The 22,739-nt window shown below is 40.2% G+C and overlaps 2 protein-coding genes across 3 annotated transcripts; one reads left to right on the top strand and one right to left on the bottom strand.

Annotated features, from left to right (window-relative positions):
* The first annotated feature begins 2,258 nt into the window (after window positions 1-2,258).
* Window positions 2,259-13,134, top strand: slc35d1a (solute carrier family 35 member D1a). The gene is made up of 12 exons (XM_018753114.2): window positions 2,259-2,456; window positions 3,266-3,299; window positions 3,407-3,493; window positions 4,062-4,129; window positions 4,990-5,061; window positions 5,181-5,249; window positions 6,434-6,536; window positions 7,650-7,742; window positions 9,872-9,939; window positions 10,592-10,670; window positions 11,112-11,194; window positions 12,006-13,134. Exons 1-12 carry the CDS (start codon window positions 2,260-2,262, stop codon window positions 12,112-12,114), a joined length of 1,062 nt encoding a protein of 353 aa, XP_018608630.2. The 5' UTR covers window position 2,259; the 3' UTR covers window positions 12,115-13,134.
* Window positions 13,135-13,869: 735 nt separating this feature from the next.
* Window positions 13,870-21,745, bottom strand: LOC108934906 (mesoderm induction early response protein 1-like). Of its 2 annotated transcripts, none has more exons than XM_018753117.1 (13): window positions 21,707-21,745; window positions 20,948-20,972; window positions 20,214-20,359; window positions 19,678-19,851; window positions 19,399-19,528; window positions 19,097-19,161; window positions 18,939-19,011; window positions 18,661-18,812; window positions 17,556-17,637; window positions 16,575-16,669; window positions 16,087-16,133; window positions 15,687-15,814; window positions 13,870-15,340 (listed from the first exon to the last, which is right to left on the bottom strand). In XM_018753117.1, the coding sequence occupies exons 1-13, from the start codon at window positions 21,713-21,715 to the stop codon at window positions 15,075-15,077; spliced, it is 1,392 nt and encodes a 463-aa protein (XP_018608633.1). In that variant the 5' UTR covers window positions 21,716-21,745; the 3' UTR covers window positions 13,870-15,074. The 2 variants fall into 2 exon arrangements, with proteins under 2 accessions (XP_018608633.1, XP_018608632.1); XM_018753116.2 differs by having other exon boundaries at window positions 13,871-15,340; window positions 16,087-16,214.
* Between the last annotated feature and the right edge of the window lie 994 nt (window positions 21,746-22,739).

Genomic DNA, 22,739 nt, shown 5'->3' with positions numbered 1-22,739 from the left:
TGTCTTACCTCAGCACCCGCCACTGATCCCAGCTGCTCCACAGTGCCACCAGACGAAGGCTGGGCTTCCTCACCGTCCCCCGTTGACACCGCCCCTGCCCGCACCACTCCGGCATAGGTTGACTTGTGCTGCGGGCAGCTGCAGGAGAGATGATCTTCCCCCCCATTGGGTACAGCGGCGGGGGCCTACACAGTCCCTGGCCAGGTGGCCAATCTTCAAACATCGCTGGCACTTCCTTGACTTACATGATTTCCCAGTGTGTCCCTGGCCAAGACACAAATGGCAAGAGGGAGGCTGACCAGGATAAAATAGGTAGCCTATCACCTTGCCCAAGGTAAAATACGCAGGCGGGTGCCTATAACCGTCCATCCCCGCAGGGTCAGGATGCAGACGAACTAAAAAGCGTCTCCGTCCAGTTCAGATGCCCAGAAGGTCCCGGTCTTCCTCATGTCCGGGAAAAACGTCAGCAAAATCGCCCAGGAAAACCGCCACGACGTCCGCTGACACGAAGGGGTCAAAGACGTGGACAGTCACAACTCTTCTATCTGTCCTCCAGAATGGCTCAATGGAGTAGGGGAGCAGCTTGGAATGCATTGCATTCACCCTACACGTCTCCAACACCCTCCGATAATGTTCGTCAGTTGCCAGCGTGACGTTGAAGAAGGACAACGGCCCACTCCTCTGGATGCAGAGAATGTCCTCTGCCGGAAGTCCCAGGAGTCCGACGACAATCTCACGAACAAATGGAATGCGCTCGTGAAATCTGACGTGTCGTCCCAGTTCCTCCAGCGGAAGCGGATGGTATTCTTCGATGCCTGCATCCCTCCAGCCGTTGTCCTCACAGCCAACGATGATGTCTTGTCTTCCCCAGGGGCAGCCGACGTCTTCAAGGAAAACCTACTGTGGGCAATCTGGTCAAAAAACAAAATCTCTGCGTCACCCTGCGGGGGCGGCTGACAAACCACCTGAAACCCTACACCTTAGGCTTAGCAGGCTACCCAAAAATAAAATAAAACTCCTACAAGGGAGCAGAGCTTCTCCTCAGGAAAGCTGCGGACATGCCACACACAGTCCTGAATACGGCTCCACTCTGCCCCCGCTAAAACCTCCTGTAATACACTTTGATCTTAGCCAAAAGACCGAGAAGCGATCGCAGCTGTGTTAATATTACTGTTTTGTGAAGGTAACGGGGGGTGCAGTGGCGCAGCGGGCTTGGCCGGGTCTTGGACCTAGGGGGTCTGGGGCTTGAGTTCTGCTTGTGGTGCCTTGCAATGGACTGGCGTCCCAGCCGGGGTGTGTCCCCTGCGCTGCTGGGTTAGGTTCCGACTCACTGCGACCTCGCTCGGGAGAAGCAGCCTCAGACAGTGTGTGTGTGTGTGTGTGTGTGTGTGTGTGTTAGAGTAACTTCAACTTCATCTCAATTTGACTAAAAGATTAACACATAAGAAAACATGGTAAACGTTTTTTAGAAAGCCACCTTTTTCACTTTAAAAATTTAGTAAGCATTCAGTAAGTTAAGTGAAATGAAAAATTTTTTACTATCACATCAAAAATGTTGAGAACACAATCCTACATGTGTAGATGTTGAATAAAGTAAAACTATTTCTGAAATATCGAAGGTAACATTTCGAAGGTATTGTAACGGCGCTGAGGGGGGCTGATGTAGATTAACGTCAAAAGTTGGTGTTACGTGTCTATTCCTGTACGTAGTCTTGTGTTCCGTTCTGATTGGCTGTTATGTTGCTTATGCTTAATTTACCACGAGGGAATTCTGGGGGCTTCAAGGGTGACCTCTTAACCATTGTGTGGAGTGGGAGACTTAAGAGTGACCTGCAGAAACCTTCCAGTGGTCAGGGACTGTTTTATACTGTCTGCAGTGTCTTTGTAAAGATTGCTAATGAAAAGAGACATTCGTGGTAACTAATTAAGAAGAGCGTTCTCTTACAGCTCGTATCACCCAAGCTTGTCTCTAGTAGTTCCATGGGGGGACGCTAATGACGTATGTTTATCGAAGGTATAACATTTCTAGCTAGAGCAATGCGAAAATGATTACTCTACATTAATATCGGTATTCAGATAATCGTGAGGTCGAGTCTTCAAAGACTAAAGTGTACACATCGGCATCCTTGATGGGGCTAAACTTCTCTCTCTTACAGATAATCTCAGCATGAAATGCTCTTGTCTTTTTCACAATTGCTTTTGCGACGCCGTCGTAGCGTCATGACGTAATTGACGGCACACACGCATTACGTCTCAATCATGGCGGAAGTGAGGAGACGTCAGCGTGCTCGAGTTAAAGGAGAAGTTCGTGGCAGCGGTATCTCTCACAAGCATGAGGGCTCCGCGATGGCGGCGGAGACGCTCACGGTGTTTCTAAAGCTCTTCGCTGCGGGATTTTACGGGCTGAGTTCGTTTTTAATCGTGGTGGTGAACAAAAGCGTCCTGACGAAGTACAGGTAGGGTACATGGATGGGCTGTACGTCCGGGCTTGTGGGACTTTGGACCCCGCTTATCCGATCGAATGAAGGAAGGAGGCGGAGGACCCGCGCGGAGATACTGCTCAGGCGAACATGCACATTAAAATTAACGGTGACACCAGTCAAAACTTGTTTGTACTCCGTTCTTAGTAAACCGGCCATCACTGCAGGTTTATGTCATGTGTCACTCCTAGAAAAAAGTGAGAAAAAAAGCAGGTAACTGCCAAACTGGATGATGTTATGTTGTCCGTCAGCGACCAGAAGAGATACGTACGAGTAACGATTCAAAAACAAATTTATTTTAAACATGATTTGTCTCTATCATCATCATCATCATTATTGTATTATTTTAAATAGCCGTATAACTTTTAACTGGTGATGCAAACTCGTTTGTTTCCCGTTCACTGTCTGCCCGCTGTGGCACTCAATTCAATACACACAGCTGCGCTCGTCTTTCACTAATCATCGGACCCTTCTTATAATTATAATTCTTCATACTTCACTCTTTTGCCTCCTTTTCACTATTTTGTTTTTATTTTTATTTTACTTTTCTGTAAGTAGTCAGTTATTCAGGAATGGCTTAATTATTTACCACTCTGACTGAGCTTTTCAATAACAAAATTTATTTTGCAAATAATGCAAAAAAGGCCTTACTTGATTATATTTTCCCAGTGTCCTCGTGATATTTTAAATTAAAGTTAATGTGTTTTTGTACATTTTTTGCTTATACCTTCTCTTGAGAAACCCCCCTTTTTTAAATTTTTTTTTTTTTTTATCTGCTCTTCTAGCTTTCCTTCATCAATATGTGTGGGAATCGGTCAGGTGAGTCGCCCCCCCCCCCCCCCCCCCCCCACTCCCAGCCCCAATATTATATGAAATGTGTGAATATTATAGCTGCACACGATGATCTGTGCTGTGCTTTTCCGCAGATGCTGGCCACGGTGCTCGTGCTGTGGATGGCGAAGGCAGTGCGAATAATCACCTTTCCAGATTTTGACAAAAACATACCTCGCAAGGTAAGTTTTTCAAGTATTCTAGGTATGTAAAATTTGGCCGCTTTTGAGTCCACGGTTTTTGTATGCTGCTCTCTCGTAAATAAGTTTAGGAAGAAATTAAGAAGTGAACCTTGACACTTTTGGGGGGGAGAAAAAAATGTTTAGGTCATGTGGATTTACATTTAACATCAAGTCAGTTGTTACACGCAGCAGATGAAGGATGCAGAAGGAGGTTCGCAGGGCGTAAGGTCCACGTACGCACTTTGAATGAAAAGGCTCTTTGTACTGTGCTGTACTGTACTGTACTGTGCTGTCGCGCGCCACTAGTCGAGCTCTGCAAAGCAAAGCAGCCCTTGGCTGAATCCTGCTCTTCAATTCTCTCATTTTTTCCACCCACACTGAAAAACTTGGTATTTTGTGCTTTAATGTTTAAAAAAAAAAACGTATTTTAACATTGTTGAATTGTGGCTCTAGGCACGGAAGTTTTATAATGACAATCGGTGGAATTTTCCGACTGTGGATATGATTTTTAGCTTATAAAGAAGTATTTTGTTCATTCGGTACTTTTTCTCCCTCTCCCTTTTTGCAGACATTTCCTCTACCTCTTCTTTATGTAGGGAATCAAATAACAGGGCTGTTTGGGACAAAAAGGCTGAAGTATGAACCTTTTATAATATGTATGTTTTTATGTTATGTGTGAAATACATACAGACACACCTCAACTTACGCCAAATAAATTGTTCTTCAACCCCTTACGTAAGTCAGAAGTTGAGCATGTCAGATTCTCCCTCCTCCCCCACCATTCAACATAACATTAATTTTTCCATCTCAGTTATTGCACCATGACGTTTCTTCGTTATTATTGTTGTTTTCATACTAGCTGTTCCTTTTACGTGCTCCTTTACACGTGCAGCATCCTTCGCTATCGTATTCAGTCGGAAAGGCTAAACCTGGTTCACATGCTATAGACGATAATCCTTGTCCACCTTCATACTTCCTTATTATTTTTAATCTCCAAATCGATTGCTGTACACTTGTGAGATGGTTCTCATTTTCTTTCAAGTGCACGTTTACCACGAGGCATTGTGAACAATGAAGGGTAAAAAAAATGTGAAAAAAGCACTACGGTAACGAGAGGAGATGCGCTCACAGCTCAAAATATGCGGGAAGTGGGAAGATGCAGCTTCACGTATTTCAGATGTTTTGTGTAAGCGTTATCCGTAAATAATGTCTATGCCGAGACTTTTTACATGAATCCGGATTTATGTAAGTAGAGGGGTGTCTGTATTACTGTTTAAAATCAGTTGCGTAGCTGTTGTGACGTCATATGTTCATAAATTTTTTCCTATATATCACATTTTCACTGATGCATGGAAAGTTCTTGCTTTTAATAATGTGATTATAATCATAGTTGTTTATACAGTATTCAACCATTGCCTTGGTTGCTGCTAGTTGTCTACAGAGCAGTGCAGTACTGTACTTGCATGCACATTGATAGCTTTTTCTCCCATTAACAGTTTGCCCATGTTTACTGTCCTGAGGAGGTTCTCCATTCTCTTTACTATGTTGGCTGAGGGGTTCCTTTTGAAGTAAGTTCCCCCATGCAATGGCTGGAGAAAGCAGTGGCTGGGCAGTGTTGCTCACGTGAGGTCTAGTATGGTCGTAGATGGTGATTAGTATCTAAATAATGTTTTCAACTGTTTTGCAGAAAGAAATTCTCTCGACCAGTCCAGCTTACAGTGTTTGCTATGATTTTAGGAGCTTTCGTTGCGGCCAGGTAAACTCAGAGTATGACTGGGGTGCAAATAAACATTTTTCTTGTCAAAATGTAAACTATATTTGCCATTTGTGGTGAGTTTGAAACATGCTTGATTTTGTTAGTACTTTTGCCATTTCATCTGCTTGAAAAGTGTATATGCAGTGTACTCCCCTTAAGTGCACAGCTTCGGGACCAGAAAAACAATTGCTGTTTATCACAGTGTGCACTTTACTTATTACCCTTTTCCAGTCTGTACTGTGCGCCATATGCTCTAAAGTAAAGCACAGATGCAACAAAGTGTGCCATACTGATATTTTTTTTTTAGTTGTGACTGTATGATAAAAGTACACTATATGTGCAGTATTAATGCAATTACACTGCACTAGTTTGGTGCGAATAAAAAAAATTGTATGTCGTATATAAAATCATGAAAGCATATGGATTGAATCACTTGAATTAAAGCATTATGTAATACAACACAAGTAATCAGTAATAGTCTTCTGTACATAAAGTAGTCTTCATGTACATTCTGTATGTTTTCAGCTTTTCCAGCTCTTTGGCTGGTGATGTTTTGCTTCAAGAACCCCCCCACTCGGTGGTGGATAAGAAGTGGCTTGGCAACAGCAGTCTGACTTTCTTTATTGTCCAGTCTCTTAACACCTATGTTTTATGTGAGAATTAGTGTTACACGTGCCTGATGATGCTGCCGTTTCTGCTGTTTGACAGACGGGCTATGCCAAACATGCTTGTACATGGTGTGTGTTGGCAGGTCCAAACCAACGTGTGGCTATATAGGCGAAGCATGCCCTTAACAGCAGTATGCTAAACGGAAGCCGTTGTCCGTTAAAATAGCTTAGTAAAAACCGGGACCGGTGCTCAGCTTTGCAGTTAAACTGTGAACTTAAGTGGAGTGCACTGTAGTGAGAACATGACATCTGCAGTTGGCCTTTAAAAAAAAAAAAAGAAAAAGAAAAAAAGTCTATTTCCAGTTACCTCACTCAGCCAATCACTTTAACTTCTAACCATGGATATATTACAGGGGTTAAATTCAGTACATGTGTTGTCAATGTACCCCAAAACCAGTGCAACACTTCACTCTCACTTTTTACAACCTTGAAAAAGGCCTTTAGCTTGTTTGTGAGTCTAGAGTCTGATCAGATGGTTAAACTGTTATGAATTAATCAGCATTCTCTTTTCCACAGCACTGATTTAGCCTTTGACCTTCAAGGCTATGTGTTCATTCTCTTAAATGATGTCCTCACTGCCATCAACGGGGCATATGTGAAACAGAAGCTTGACTCCAAGGCAAGTAGAAGTTTATTTGTGAATAACTCTTGACAGTATGCTCATAAGTTCCACAGTCCATAGTCTGCTGCATCTTTTAGGGTTTTTTTTTACCTGTTAATTGTGGTCAGCAATCAGTCCAGGCTGATTTGCCAAACTGGAGATTTCTATGTAAAAATGGGATCAGCCATGTTTAGTTACACTATTCTCGGTGAAGCAGGAAAAAAATATAAATTCCTAATAAACACGTCTTCCGTGTAAACGTGACGCACACAGGGTGTGTGTACAGTGAGAACTGAGGTGAAAATACATAGTATTTTTAGTGACGCTCAACATGTTTGGTGCCACCTGATGAGGCTCAGTTCACCTCAGCACCCCAGATAGTTAAATTGCCTGTATTTATTTTCTGGACACACTTTCCGATTAACTTTGACATTCAGTGATGCAAGTAAAATAAAAAAGAGAAGAGTTGTGTGCTGCTGGAGTGGACACCGAGCGAATCCGCTCACACCGCTGACTTGTAACCCTACAGGCAGACCAAGAGGCCTGGCAAAGACACACGTTTGCCTATATTTAGAAAGATATTTGTACTAAAAGTAGCTACCTAAATTTCCTGGAGACCACGAGTGTTTCCCCCAGTTTAGCGCAGCAGTATGAAGTCATGTCACTGTCAGGTTTTCTCGTGCTCTCTCTCACACACACACACACACACACACACACACACACACACACACACACACAAACAAAAAGAAAGCACACCTTTGTCCCAGAATTGTTTGCACTTGTGAATCCAGAAACTGAAATGTGATTTTCACCGGGTGGTTTGCTGTTTTGCTTCTTTCGGGTTGGGAGTAACTGCTCTAATGGGTCTCATTCAGGGATTTTGAGGCAAAAATAAATGGATAGATGGATATGTTTTTACGGTGTGGGGTTGAGTGCATTTTGTGGTCTATAAAATGTTTTTAAAAGCAAAGCAGTTTACCACCCAAAGAAATGTTGCTGTGCTGAAATAGATATAATTTTTAAAAATTTCTTTTTAAACAGTATTAATATGAACACCTGCATACCTGTGTTCCATTTTAGTCTGTCAGTAATATTTCTCAAGCTTTTGTTTTCCTCCTTTTATGCTTTCAGGAGCTGGGAAAGTATGGTCTGCTATATTATAACGCTTTATTTATGCTAGCCCCAACAGTGGTTTTTGCTCACTTCACTGGAGAGCTACAGAAGGTAAAGATAATGATCCTTTTACTTGTCTTTCCTTCTCACCTGCTATGCACACTTCACACCTAAAGCGATTTGCACTGCCTGCAGTCCTGTATGTGTTTAGATGGTTGGACTTGTCTGGTTAAGTGTGTACTTGGTGTGACCACTTGCATTTGGAGCATCAATGTGAGCAGTAACCCTGTAAATGTGCACATCCCATACGGAAAGCACATTGGTTGTGACTGTAAAGGGGCTTCTGTTAGCTCTGGTATTCTGAAGGTGTGGCACACCTGTACCTTTGCCCCAGAGATCACCCGCAAAGGGTGGAGGGCAACTAAGAAAAAGGAATTGCTGGAAGCCAAAAGTGGTGGTGTGCCTGGGAATTTCATCATTCTTGAACATAACTTGTGTTTTCCTTTGTTTACTTTGCAGTCACTATCTTTCTGGCACAGGCATAAAAGAGCTGGTAGTGTGATGCTTAATCACTTATTAATCTCTTGTAATCAAGTCCCACAAAGGATTATACTATTTATAAACATTAAGTTGCTTAAGCAGAACTGCATCAGCAGCGAAATATTCATCTCTGTAAGTGGCTAAAATGTTTAGTATGGTTACAATAGTGGTAAAGAAGCATTATGGTAAACTGAAGTTGCAGATTTATGAGAGTGCTCTTTGAAACTGCATCTCCAAACTGTTGGGAATGTGGGCGGCTGTAAACAGTGCGCCTTTGCAAGGGGGAGAGGTTGTAGGTTATTTTGCTTGGACTTGTTAAGGAAGAATTCCAGGCCAGTGCTGGGGAGCTTGACACAAAGCCCCCATTATACACAGAATTCTGGTTAATAGTTTTTTTTTCCTCCTGCTTCTGTCTTCAGGGATTTTTATTTTATGTGAATCCATTATTTTAAATGTAGTACCATGCATAATCAGATTTTTTTTTTTTTTCCGTTTGTTTCCAAAATCATTTGCACAGCTTGGGGTTTTGGTGCTTTTACCTATTTTCTATAGTGAAGTAATTCCAGCAAAGTGCCTTTCTCAGGAGGTTCAGAGCTGCCTCCTTCCTTGGACTTAAACTGTCTACATTTTGTTCAGTTATTCCCTCACTTCTCTTTAATCGCTGTGCCGCCAGCTTGCTCTGAATTTCGGGAAGTCATTGCTCTCCCAGGTTTCACTGAGGGCTTTCGCCTTTTTCTTTGGCTGTTTGACTTTCTAAAGAGTTGTTGGGCTTGGCATCACACTGAGTCAAACCTTTCCAAGCCTCTTTCCAGTGAACTGGCAGAGATTTGAAAGGTATCCTTAGCGATACATGTACTGGTTGTAATCTTAGCATGACTTAATGCCAGACTTAAATTAGCACAGCACTAGTGTTGGTTTCATCGCCTGCTTCAATACAGCGTGAACATGAGAACTGGCATCCAGCTAGAGCTCAGGGCTCCTCATGAGGAGGATGATTGCTAATGGTCAAAATGTGAAGGCCACTTGGGTTTCCAAACTTCTTCCTGCTGTCAGAAAGCTCTGGATAAGGTGCATTTTTGGAGTTTATAGTCCCATGGGAAGAAGACACAGAGGAGACAATGGGAGGAAGTAGGTGAAGAATGAGGAACTCGGTGCTCCAGTGACTAGGGCATAAGGTACATGGCCATGAACGTGGGCTGCACAGGTTTAGTAGAAAATCTATGTAGAAAACACTGTTTGGTATCACTGGCAGCCAGAAGCGGAAGACCTCCAACCCGGTTACACAGGCTACAGAGAGAGGGCATCTATATGGCTGTGGATCACTGAAGATGCCTCCAGGTGCATCAGAAGATGGGTGTGATAAATGTAAATTACTTGTTCTGAGAGTTTTTCACCTTAGAGCTGCATCCAGCAGAAGTATTCCTCGGCAGTGATGGTTTACATCACCGTTGTGCAGAAATGATCCATTTCCCATATATTTCATGAATCGCTACTCTCTCAGTAACCAAGAAGTCAGTTGGTGTTCTTTTATCGGCTGTTGAAATGATATTGTCATTAAGTGAACAGTGTCACACAAGGCACCCAAAGCTTGATTCTTGAGTGGTTCTCACAATTCACTTTATGCTCAGCTCTGGCTCATGTGTGTTTTTTTTTTTTTTTTTTTTGCCAAACATGACAGCTTTTTTCATTCTTCTTTCTAGGCTGTGGAGTTTGATGGCTGGTCAGATATTTTATTTGTCAGCCAGTTTATTCTTTCTTGTGTCATGGGGTAAGTTTACAATTTTGCCTTAAATGGATCCATTGTTCATTGTCTTTTCCTGTATGTGTGCGCAGATTATTTCATTCATGTCGCAAAGGAGAGTGGTTTATCTTACGAGTACGTTGAGAAAAGTGCTGATAATGTTGCGGCTCTCCAGAATGGTTTTTGTGGCTCCTGTACGTAAGTGGGTTATGCTGAAATAAGACACATGTATGAATATTGGAGGGGATGACCTACTTTCTTGATGGTTGAGATTATTGATGGTTTTGTCTGCGGTTAAGGGCAGACTTGCAGTTCATTTGTTTTAGAGAAATCATGTATTTATGTCATCTGCTAGGAGAAGTAAACATTTTTGTTGGTACATTGGGGGTTCCTGCAGAGGTCACTGGTTTGCAACAATGGCATCAGCAGCCTTGTTATACAACAGATTTGGAGGCTGAAGGAGCTTTATCTTATCAGCAGTGGACTGGCAGCTGTCCAGTGTATGCACTGCCTCACACCCTGTGCTCCCAGGATAGACTGAGGATCACCATGACCCTGTACTGTCTGAAGGTCCAAGCAGTTATTGATAACGGATCGCTGTTTTAGTTTGTCCTTGTTCTGGAGTCACTAAGTCCGTTTCCCCCCCCCTCCCTTGCTCTCTCTTTCTCCCCCCCCCCAGGTTCATTTTAATGTATTCCATAGTTCTTTGTACCCAGTACAACTCTGCTCTCACAACTACTATTGTGGGCTGTGTAAAAGTAAGTTGGCACTAATTCACTGCCTGTTATGTATTATGTGTAACTGTTTACCCATACGGGGTGCGGTGGCGCAGTGGGTTGGACCGGGTCCTGCTCTCGGGTGGGTCTAGGGTTCGAGTCCCGCTTGGGGTGCCTTGCGGCGGACTGGCGTCCCGTCCTGGGTGTGTCCCCTCCCCCTCCGGCCTTGCGCCCTGTGTTGCCGGGTAGGCTCCGGCTCCTCGCGACCCCGTATGGGACAAGCGGTTCTGAAAATGCGCGTGTGTGTGTGTGTGTGTGTGTGTGTGTGTGTGTGTGTTTGTTTGTTTACCCATACCATACTTTTTATCCTGTTAGTCATCATTGGTGTCAAAGTGCATTATATTCTCCATTGCATGTATACTTTCTTCCCAAATGATACTGGTGCTGTTTTTGGATCCTAACCCTAAACATTTTCTTCTCTAGAACATTTTAGTAACGTACATTGGGATGGTCTTCGGTGGAGATTACGTTTTCACATGGACCAACTTCCTGGGCTTGAACATCAGGTAGTAGCTCTTAATACACAAGCACACGTCTTGCCAGAGGCACATTGCGTGGCTTCTAAGCAGGCAACTGCCTGTGTGTTTCCTTCACTGCAGTCCACTTATACTGTTGGAGCTTTCTGTTCCATAAGGTAGTGTCCAGTCCACAGCAGTCTATTTTGTCATTTTTGGACATTGGTGCTTGAATTAAACTGAAACTCGGAGTTTATTCTGGAAAAATTTAGAGTATCTGTCTGGCATATGTGTTCACAGCTTTCCTCCTTGAACTTTTTACAAGACTTAAAATGAATAAAAAAAACTTATTGTGGGTTGTAATCTAATACATTTCGTTACTGGGTTTTGTTAATGAAATGGGCCTTTTTTAAAAGACGCATGCAAATTAAATCTCCATGCAGGTTAACATCAGTCATGCTTTGGTTGTGCTTTTCGATCAGCAGAAATGGGATGAATAGAATATAATTTCACAAGCCTCATTCTAAAGTATCTTAAAACCTAGTTTGCCAGAAAGTGTCTTCGGGAAGAACTCAATGTATGATTATCCTGCTTTCCTGTTTTTGTTTTGTTGTTCAAATATTGCATGCGTGAAATGTTTAATCCACAAAGTAGACAACAGTTGTCTAGCTGGCTGTAGCCAGTAAGCTTACATCTGTATGTCCTTGTTGTGACTGAAGTCCACAGCCAACTAACGCATGTTATTGGCCAGTGGCTGGTCTATCAGTGACTCAGCAGCTACGTCGTAACAGACAGGATGTGAAATGAATGAGGTGTAGTATCGTTGTGCTAATTCAACTTGTTCTGTCCTGTTGTCACACAGCATCGCAGGCAGCCTGGTGTACTCGTACATCACCTTCACAGAGGAGCAATCAAGTAAGCAGAGTGAAGGTGCTGGCAAGCTGGAGCTGAAAGGGAAGATAGCTGTATGACAGGGCTGCGGCCAAACCGTTTGTGCTTTCGAGCACATGGAAAGATGCCAAACCAAAAGAGAGGACTCCTTAGAACATGAGGATGCAGCTTGGCCTGCAGCAGTTGCGCTTCTTGTCAATGTAAAGGAATGCGTTTTGGGTCATTCCTGAGTTTTATTTACTTTTTTTTTTTTTTTTTTTTTTATATATAGGGCATTTTGGGGACCAGGTCATGTTTGCAACATGGAAGAAATGTTTTTTTTAATTCTTATTTTTTAAATTTGTACAGTTAGTATTTAAGTGGAAGAGTTATAGAAATGTGTTATTTCATATACAGGTCAATTAATTGTATGGCTGTGCTGGATCAAGGGTTTTCAACGTGTCTGATTTTCTCAGCAGCAGAAAATAGTAACCCGCCCCAACATATCAGAAAGAGCGTTTCCTGAAAACCTGAATGGTCTGAAGGAATATGTGAGACATTGAAGTGTGTTTGTGAGAGATTGAGGGACAGAATGCATGCACGATAATTGCAGTATTTTGACATTTATATTAAGTACAGCACAACTTTATCCACCACACTTTTTTTTGTTTGTTTATAGCTTGTGGTCATGTATGTGTCTAACAGAGTACTAACAGCTAGTAAATGCACTTTTGCCATCCACACTGAGTAGGGTTTAAACTGCAGTATGTTCAAAATGTTTACATTTTTTTCCCAACAGAAATGCCTTAATGGAGAGCGCCACCTGGCGGTGGAAATTGCTATAAGACTTCCTCCTGTTCATGAAGGGTCTTTGTAAACGATGGGATAATGTACATCCAGAACTGGCTGCTTTATGAATGTAGGTAATGTAAAATGAACAAATAGACTTGTGATGACACTGTTGTATGATTTTGTGAAATTATTCTGTAGCAAGACTTAAATGTTTTGCAGTACATGGCGTACCTTCTGAAAAATATCTAAACTCCATTGAGTCAGATCGAATTCAGTAAAAAAATTTTTTGTTGCTGCTGCTGAAAGCATATGTACTGAAATTTTAATCAGAACCAGTTTTTTTAATATCTTTGGTCACCCTCCTTCAGTTGAGATGTATGTCGCTTTGGAGAAAAGCGACTGCTAGATGAATAAATGTAACTGTAAATATACAGATTTTCTGGACAACTAGATTCAATTATTCCTAATTGTAGAAGGGGAACATCTTAACTTACTGGAAAAATAAAAGTGCCTTTAACTGTTGCTAAGTTATTGTATTGAGTATGATTAATGGAAATTTATAGAGCATATTTAAGGGTAAAATTAGGTATGACAGTGAGGAATAAGTAGAAAGCTACAGAATTACCAGAACACTGAATGTTACTATTTTGAGCATGTTAATTTTATATTTGTTTCTCCGTAGTTGTATAAATGGGTAAATTAAGTAGCTTATCACTGTAAGTCACTTTGTAGAAAAGCATCAGCTCAATGAATGAAAGTAGCTTAACCTTGTCACTTTACAAGTATTCACCCATTTCAAGAGCTGTGTAATTTCACTGGAGTAATTCAGGGCAAGTATCTTGCTCAAGGGTACTGCAGCTGGGATTCAAAGTTGCAGAAGTTCTAAGCACTATACTACCAGCTGCAGCAAGACATAAAGTTTAACAAGGTGATCTATTAATGCTTTTCAGAGCTAAAGCATTTATTTTTAGGGCTGTGGATGAAGAGGACAGTGTAGTATCTTAAAATGATGCATGACTATATCTGCACTTCAAGGTTTCTACTACTGCATGAACTAGACAAGCATGATGTATAGGTATACACGGTATTGTTTAATGAGAACAAAACTACTTTGAAAAATTACTAAAGATTAAAATGCCTAAATTACTTGAGGCCAAAGCTTTAAGACAAACTTCATGTTAAACATTTGGGAATGCAATTTAAAGCAGAAAATACAAAGTAGCAAAACTATTTCAGAACATCCAGACAGCAGCAACTGACTTGAAACAGTGTCTTAAGCATACAAACAGAACATCAAGGATCTTAGTGCATTGAGGTGTGAGGTCTTCCTGACCCCGGAACGAACAGCCACCATAAACATGTCGAGGAGTGACTAGCATGCAGCAGCTTTCAAATTTTCTACAGTTATTAGCGCCCACCTCTAATCAGTACTATATGACAATCTGTCCACAGTAAACACAGGGTTGTGGTTTAGTCATTATGCTTTGTTTTACAAGAAAAACTGATCACAAACAGTGAGCATTGCTTTTAGCATGAACAACTGTCAAACTCCATAATACCATTTCTACCCAAACACAGTCCAAAACAAGCAGGAAAAAAGGAAAAATGCTGAAGTATGTTTGTTTGGTTATCAAAACAGTAAGAACTGTACAAAACAAGCCTATACAAATTGTACAGAAATTTGCTTTACTTAGGAGCAAAGAGCACTACTGCACTGGAAAAATACAACTTTAACTGCCCATTTAAAAGTTAATATACAGGACATCACTGATGCCGATCTTTACATAAACAAACCGTGGGAATGCCCTGGCGGCTCATTTGCTGAACAAGGTATATTTAAGGCTTTCTGGAGTCCAAGTATTTATTTGCCTGGGTGCAATGTAGCGGTGATGCTAACCCCTCTTGTTGACACCAAAAAAAAAAACCACCAAAAAATAGAAAGTGCAACGCTGTGTGCCAGTGAAGACCCAACATCTCCTTCTGAGACAGATGGCTGGCTTACCAAACACCTGTTGTGTTGTGTCAAATGGCTTCATAGCAGTTACTACTACTGTGTATCATAAAAATATAAATATCTTGCAAATACAAAAATATTACCAGCAATTTCTAATACAAATAGAATTATTTTCAACTTCCATATGTCTCTTAAAAGGGAATAAGAATGCATTCTTCTGAGCTCTAGTAGCTGCTCGACTTTGGGATGTAAAACGGACCACTGAGTAGCTATGCTTATCCTGGTGCTGTCCAGCTGTTTGGTTCACCGCTATGGTCAGTCCTCCTCAGGCTTGGACATACTAGCAGAAGGGTCCATGTCACCTTGCAGGTCACCCTCTGTCCGCCTCCTCTTGGGGGGCCTTTCATAGCTGCCATCCATGCGCTCCTGACCACTGCCAAATGGGTCCATGTCACAGCCATTGGAGTCTTTGTCTGTAGCTAGGTGGTCTGGGCAGAGGACTGGCCCATTTGTTAGGACCCCTTCACATTTTGCCTCATTGGAACTGGACTGAGTGTCACTCACACTATGACTTAATACTCCTGAAAGAAGATAGAGACCAGTACTGAGACCACATATCAACATTAAGAGGAACAAACTGAAGGAAAGAGACAGCAAAACAATGTTATGGTCTGTCCAAGAACAGTACAGGTGTAAGTATTTATTACACATTACACATAGTGTGACACCAGTAATTTTAAGTAGTAAGTCAAGTCTCTCAAAGCTACAAAATGAGTTCTTTGAATACTCGTCTCACCAGCTGTAAGAATCCACCAGGGCAACACACATTATGGAAGAAAGCTGCATTACTGCTCATGTGAGTGCCTTTGGGAGATCCACTGAACTGAGGTGGGCTGTGGTCAGTGGGGAGCTCTAGATGTTGCTCACCGTTTTGGTTGCTGCTGTCATCTCTCTCGGATTGGCTAGTGCTGCTGTTGGGTGTGGTGGACGGTGGAGAGGCTGCACGGCTGGATGCAGCACTCTCCGTTTCGTCCAACAGCCGGTCCATGTAATCCCTGCAGAAGAGCCACCGGGGAACCCATTTACCTCAGCTGCTCACGTCTGTCTCTCTCACAAGCCACGCATGAACCATGTTGCTGCCTGCCGTATACTAAACAATTCTTTACTGCTTTTGTCAACATATATGCAATCATAATAATGTGAGAGCCTAGCTATACCTTTTCTCCTAAGCTAAAATAGGAGTAATGTAATAAGTAGTATATATATATATATATCTATATAATGTTTTTCCTAAGTATTTAGGGTGAAAAAACAAAAACCCACTTACGTTACACCTGGATGTAGGTTGTATTTTCTTTTCCCAAGCCTGGTTTGCTGTGCAAAGAAATCATAACGCTCAGATTTCTTCCACATGTAATAAAAGGCCACACATTCTCCTACAGATCTAGTTCTCACCTGAAAAATTTAATTTATCAGACATGAAATAACCAGTACACCTATGAAAAGAAATCAGTGTTAGAAAAACAGCAACTGCATAATTCCCAAAACAAATTCTTAACATGCTTCACAATGTCATAAAAAGTTTAAGATTATGCATTAGTTACTGATATTTTCCCAAAGGCACATTTTAAACAAATGTTCACTTTGTTTTGCTTTGCATTAAAAGGTTAAATAACCTATGAAATTGGCATTGTGCTATCTTAGAAATTTTACTATCCTATTTCATATTCTCAAAACTTCACCAATTTATATTTACAAATCATTACAATGTACTAAAAATATACTAAGTTCAAAGAACATATAAAGGCAATTTACCTTGTTTGCTTGTATTAAATGAAAATCCTTTCCATAGGCTTTTAGGCCTTGTTCAAAATTTCTACATTCTTCCTCTGTCCACACTGACAGCTCTTCTGTGGTAAAGCAGTTCAAAGAGTGATTCTTACATTAGTCACAATTTATGAAGAATAATAAAATTTAAAAGAATAAAATAAATATTTTACTATTTAGCTAATTATATTCCATTCACAAGGGTCGATATTTTTTAATTAACAGCACTGAGAAATAGCAAAACAAACTACACCGAGTAAGGCATAATGCATATACATCTATATGCATTAAACCAGAGTAAAAAGTTACAATATTTCACAGGCGTGGCCATGTAGCAGTATCTAAGAAGTTCCACAAGGGTGTCCAGACACTTCAGAATTCATCCAAATTATGTAGATCAAATGTTATTCTAGCAGAGGAAATTTGAACACTTTGGTCATTCAAATACAATAATAATATTTCTAACCAAGCATGCAAAAGAAATCAGCATATGTTCCATAATATGTGAAAAAAGAGGGGGTTATGTGAGAAAAGGGTTGTGATTTAACAAAAAAAATATAAGGGAGGGATAAACTTTTTCCCGAAGAATTTGAGTGATAGAGTAAACGCCATTCCAGTAAGCTTATATCCTATCAGATTCCCCAAATAGGTGCATCAAAAGGCAAGAAAAGGCTTGCATTTAAAGCTAATATTTAAACTATCAGTACAATAACTAGCTATACTCCAGCATTTACTCTAAAGAAATGTTAGAAGTTTAAATATTTAATTAGGATTACTCCTGACACTTGATTGTGTAAGTACGTGTCCTACACCATCACCATACACCAGTACCTGCTGACCTAGTTAACTATTTATATGAATCATAGCCACACAATTTATAACACAAAGTATAAAGTACATTGTTTTAAAAGTTACCAACACATTCCAAATGTCTTAAGTCAGTTGTATTGATCAAATGTGAGCTCTTACCTCTGGCTGCTTTTACATTAAATCTTAATCTTCTTAAAGCCTCTTCAGTATCAAAGTTACATTTAACTAATTCATACAATGCCTGAAGAGAGACAAGAGGCAACAGAAAGTTACAAGTGCACATTACAGTAATATGTGCAATAATCAGTTCTGATATCGTTAGGGTGATTTTCCTCTCGGTGAACAGGTGACTCCATATTACCCACTCTGTGTGTCTGTGTGTGTTGCTCTCTTGCACACGTGACTGGATGACTGTTGGTAGCGTACTGTAGTGTATCTAGCATTATAAGCCTCCTTGGACGAAAAGGTGTCAGCTAAATACAAGACAGTATTCATTGTAAGTCGCTTTGGAGAAGTGTCTTCTAAATGAATGAATTAAAATGTAATTATGTAATTTTAATATAACACCGTAGACACATACAATTTACCTAATGCAAACTTTGGGGAGTGCAAGTTGAGAACAATATGATTCTAGCACAGAAATACAAACACGTGTTACACAGTGTTTTGCATTTCATGTTTAGTCTTCATCTGCTGTAACAGAGTTAAACATGGTTGGGTAAAGTGGTAAGAGTGTAAAGTATTATTCTGTTGGTGAAGGGGCTGGTGGTGACTATAAAAAGGCATTAGAACAGATGTTGAATGTTCAAAATGCTTTGAAAAAAGGAAAGAGTCAAACTACATTTTCATTCATTAAACATTTACATTACACGAATCAGCATAACAGGACTTCTCGAAGGAACACAATTATGGCATTATAGCAGAACTGACTCTACCTACCTAGTTATTGAACACTTAAACTTCATACTGTATACACCGGTACCTTTATTACATTCATAGCAGAAGACATCAAATCACGAGGCTACCCGTTATTAAGGGCACAATACAAAAATGAATAGACAGTTGTCTGAACCAATTTAACTTCTTTTCATAGCTCTAAGTGATGTAAGGAGAACTGGAAAACCTGTCACACCTGAACCTGACTGGAAAACACAATCTTGGCAAACACTAAGGAAGTCATTTTAGAGGTGGAACATTTTGTTAAAAAATCAACAGAGAAGTTCAGGGAGCACTGTGCCAGAGAAGTGGCATAGAAGGGTGTTACCTGCTCATTGTCTTTGATGTGAGAGCCCTCAGGAATGGCATCCACGCCCTTTTCCTCGCCTGTACGCTTGGAAGCCTCCGTTAAAAACTGTACAACTTCATCTTCAGGAAGCAAATCTGGGTTCCATAGTAACTGATCATCGTTTTCATACACTATATAAGAGATAAGAAGGAAGATAACATTTTGCTACATGACAACAGTTAATAGTGTAAGAAGTAAGCAAGAAAAAACAGAAACCAGATTCTGATATTACTGTGACATGTACTAAGAACAAATACCTCTCTCATTGTCCTTATATTTGGAAAGTCCCAAAGGTGTTTCTGCCTGATACATTGACCCTACCATGATCTCCTGAAAGAACAAAAACCACACTGCTATAATTTAATAATACCTTTTCAGTTATAAATACATCTCCCCTTCAATCACATGGTTCTACCTTTTTCCAATCTTCAGACGGAATATAGTCTTCATCCTCCTCAGACTCTTCTTCAGCATCATTACCTTAAACAACACACTTGGTTCAACAGAAATCTAACACAATGATTTAGTCAGAATTCAACTAAAACAGAACTTTTGAAAAGAGTATATTACTTAGAGTCACTAAGAAACAACTTTTAGAGGCTAGGCAAGTTCTCGACAATCCATTTGCTTGATTAGTTACATTCGCACTTTGCCATAATAATACTATTCAGGCATCTTCATCTGGTGGACCTAATGTATGTACTTGAAATTACATACTTTCAAAATACTTGCATCTCCGTGGACGAATAGACTCTGCATTATCCTGACAAATGACAGACTGAGAGCGGTCATCATTTGAGGACTGAGTTTCATCCTCTGGCCCAAAAGAATCCTTCATTCTCTGATCCTGAAAATGAAAAACAAAAGACTTTAAATAGGTAAACTGTAGAATTTTTTTTGAAATATTAAAAAATTAACATTCACATACAAAGAAAAGGAAACTGTATAATACAATTGTTTGATTTTTGATAATATATGTTGCGCCATCTTGCAAACCTGACTCCTTTTGAGTTCCCCAGTACTTCTGCTGTTTTCATCATTATCTGCATCTTCAATATCCTCCTCCTCGCCGCAATCTTCCTCTTCGTCTTCATCTTCCTCCTCTTCAGGGGAGCCACCACTCGTGTACCCATACAGACTCAAGAGCTCCTCAATGGGCATTTCTCCTTCCTGTCATGTTTTTAAAATAGAAAGAAAAAAAAAAATCACATCACCCAGTTCATGATTTAGGAGAGTATGCTCCAACCCTCATCAACTTAACACACAAACTCCTAAAAGGCTTTGCAGACAGTCCAGATTTAATTATCTCAACATGGATCATGGCAAAAGAACTGTAAATTTTTTAAAAAGTACAGTACTGGCTATTTTATCCACTTTCTCACTGGGCAGAACAATCAACGTTGTACCATTTCATAAGCACACCAGCTACTCTCAAGTCAAACAACTAACTGTCATGTTAATTTTTGGCAAAAAATAAAGTTACTTACTAGTAATGCTAAAAAAACACAGCAAAACAACCAAATGCCCCTTACCCGAGCAAGGTCCTCAATCTCATTGGAAAAGTTTGTCTCCCCCTCAAGCATCTCCTCTTCATCTAGGGTTCTTTCATCATCGTAGTCATGAACAAGCATCTCAGCTGAAGGGTCGAATTCATGGTCATCTGAGCCAGCTGAACCTCCTGTCAACATTGCATATCCCAAAGAAAAATTAAATTAAATCAAGTCCTGCTGCCCAGGACTTGTCTAGTAGGAAAAAGCACAACAAAATTAAACAGAAAACTGGACACAGTTAGTTGTGCCTGTTTAGTACAGCAAGAGAACTTAATATATTTTACTTTTCAAAGACATTTCTCAACTCCACAACAAATTAAACTCACTACACTGAAAACAGGCAATAACACATGACTAACATACAGTACTGAAATATGGAAACATGCAACTGATAAATTTCACTTAATTCATGATGTTTAATGACAAGTTCATCTTACCATTCTTTACAATTAAAAATTTTAAAAATAATATTTCTTTAGCTATACTAAAAATATAACTTTCAGTACCCTTTGTGGACAAAATTTATTTTGGGAATATACAGCTCTGAAGTTTTAATGGATTTCACATATCACTTTTTGTTCTTATGAAAACAAAATTAATACTAGTTAATGACAATTGACATCACCCCCATTCTGTGTTTCCATATTTTATTTAATACTGTCTCTGAGCTCGGAATTTCTCTCAAAACAGAGAAGCATTTTTTTAAATTTATTTACCTGGGCTCGAACTCCCAACGGAGGGCTAAAATGAATAAAAACAAATATTAATTTTATGTATTTATACGATACTGTGTATTAAGAACAAACCTTGTCGTCAACAGAGTTATTCAGTAAAATGCGAGCTGACAGCTTTAAATAAAACAAAGCAAAAATGATTTTAAGAAACCACAAGGAATGACACAATTTCCAGACTCTTTAGTGCAGTGTGTATTATATTAATACGTGGGTATCTTCTTGTGCTGCGCGAGAGCGAGGGAAGAGAAGGCGGCCTCGCGCATCACGCTGGAAGCGGGAGATAGAAGAGCGCGCGCCTCTAACGGTTAGCAAAACACACAGTGAGTGACCACAACTATACGAGATAATAATAATACCAGCACATTATGGACTTATTCCGAAAAAATCTAACAAATCATAAAGCTACGTAAAAACGACTGAAAAATAAACTGTTCGAAAAATAAATTCCTGTCAGTCCATTCGGTAGCTAGGGGCAATCCTGTGTTCATAAGTGAAGTAGCTAATATAATGGCTAACAACAGTTAGCTAATAGCTAAAGCCTGAGCTACAAATAGAAGTTTGACAATTAGCAGTTACGAAAACGCAACAAGTGTTCCTAGCTTCAAAATAAATCCGGAAACATTACGTACACAAATTCTATTCAATTTTGTATTATTTTTTTCCATCCACACCAGATAAAGTGAACTGTAGAACACAACGAGAACATATTTTGGAGAGTATTTATGTGACTTTCCCTCTTACCTCCGCCATGTTTGCTATAATGAAGGGTCGTGTAAGGGGTCATTGTGAAGGTCCCGGATGAACCCCCCTCCCCCCCGAAACTATATGACGTCACGTTTATTCTATTTTGTGTACCTATACCTTCAACCATCGAGTATTTTCCTGTTCATGTCAAGATTTATATATCTCGTTGAATGGGACTTCCTGTGTTCCACAAAGACTGATTTAAAATGTTATCATGACTATTATATAGCAAAGATTGCCGGGTTTCGGCTGCTGCCCGTTCCCTGCGGAGATAATAGCAAAACTTTATTATAATTAATTCTCAATTTTAATGCTAATATTAGGAAGGTTATATAATTCTGTCTTACATGCTTTTGTCATGCCTTAAGAAAGCCAAGACGCTATTTGACGCTCTCTTATTACAAATTCTCTAAACGCGTATACGAAAATACGAAAATTAGGTAGGTAGTGTCGTGAGAGATATGGACCAATCATCGCCAAGATGGGCGTGATTTATACACATTGCATATCTGATTGGCGGTATAGAAAAAGATTGACAGCACCTTCCTCAAAGAGCTTGATAATATGGAAAATGATTGACGACTACTTTCTGTAACGCGAAGGAAACATAGAAACGATTATCCCATTTTACATCACCAGAATCCGTGTCAGTCAAAACCCGAGCTCTGAAATGTAGTACATCATATTTAAATGTATTAATTTAGCTGTAAAGCAACTAAAAATATGAAGCTACTTACAATGTACCTACATACAACAGGAGCATTTTACTACAGTAATTAAGGGTAAGAACCTTGCTGAAGGGTACTACAGCAGGAGACAGGACTCAGACCGGGTCCTTCAAGAGCAAGAAGGCAACTTCCACCACTACATCACCTATACTATACCTATACCTAACCGTATACCTCCTGTATCATGACTGGGTAAAGTGGTAAGAACCTATACCATATACACCCTATGTATTTAGCCCATACAAGGGACTGACTGATGCAAAGCATATATAAGAAAGAAGGATATAATTAAAACGTAGTAC

The sequence above is a fragment of the Scleropages formosus genome, chromosome 3 (genome assembly GCF_900964775.1).
Source record: "Scleropages formosus chromosome 3, fSclFor1.1, whole genome shotgun sequence".
NCBI classification, from domain to species: Eukaryota; Metazoa; Chordata; class Actinopteri; order Osteoglossiformes; family Osteoglossidae; genus Scleropages; species Scleropages formosus.
The sequence above is the reverse complement of the archived record's forward strand: the minus strand, read 5'-3'. Positions and strand labels throughout refer to the sequence as shown.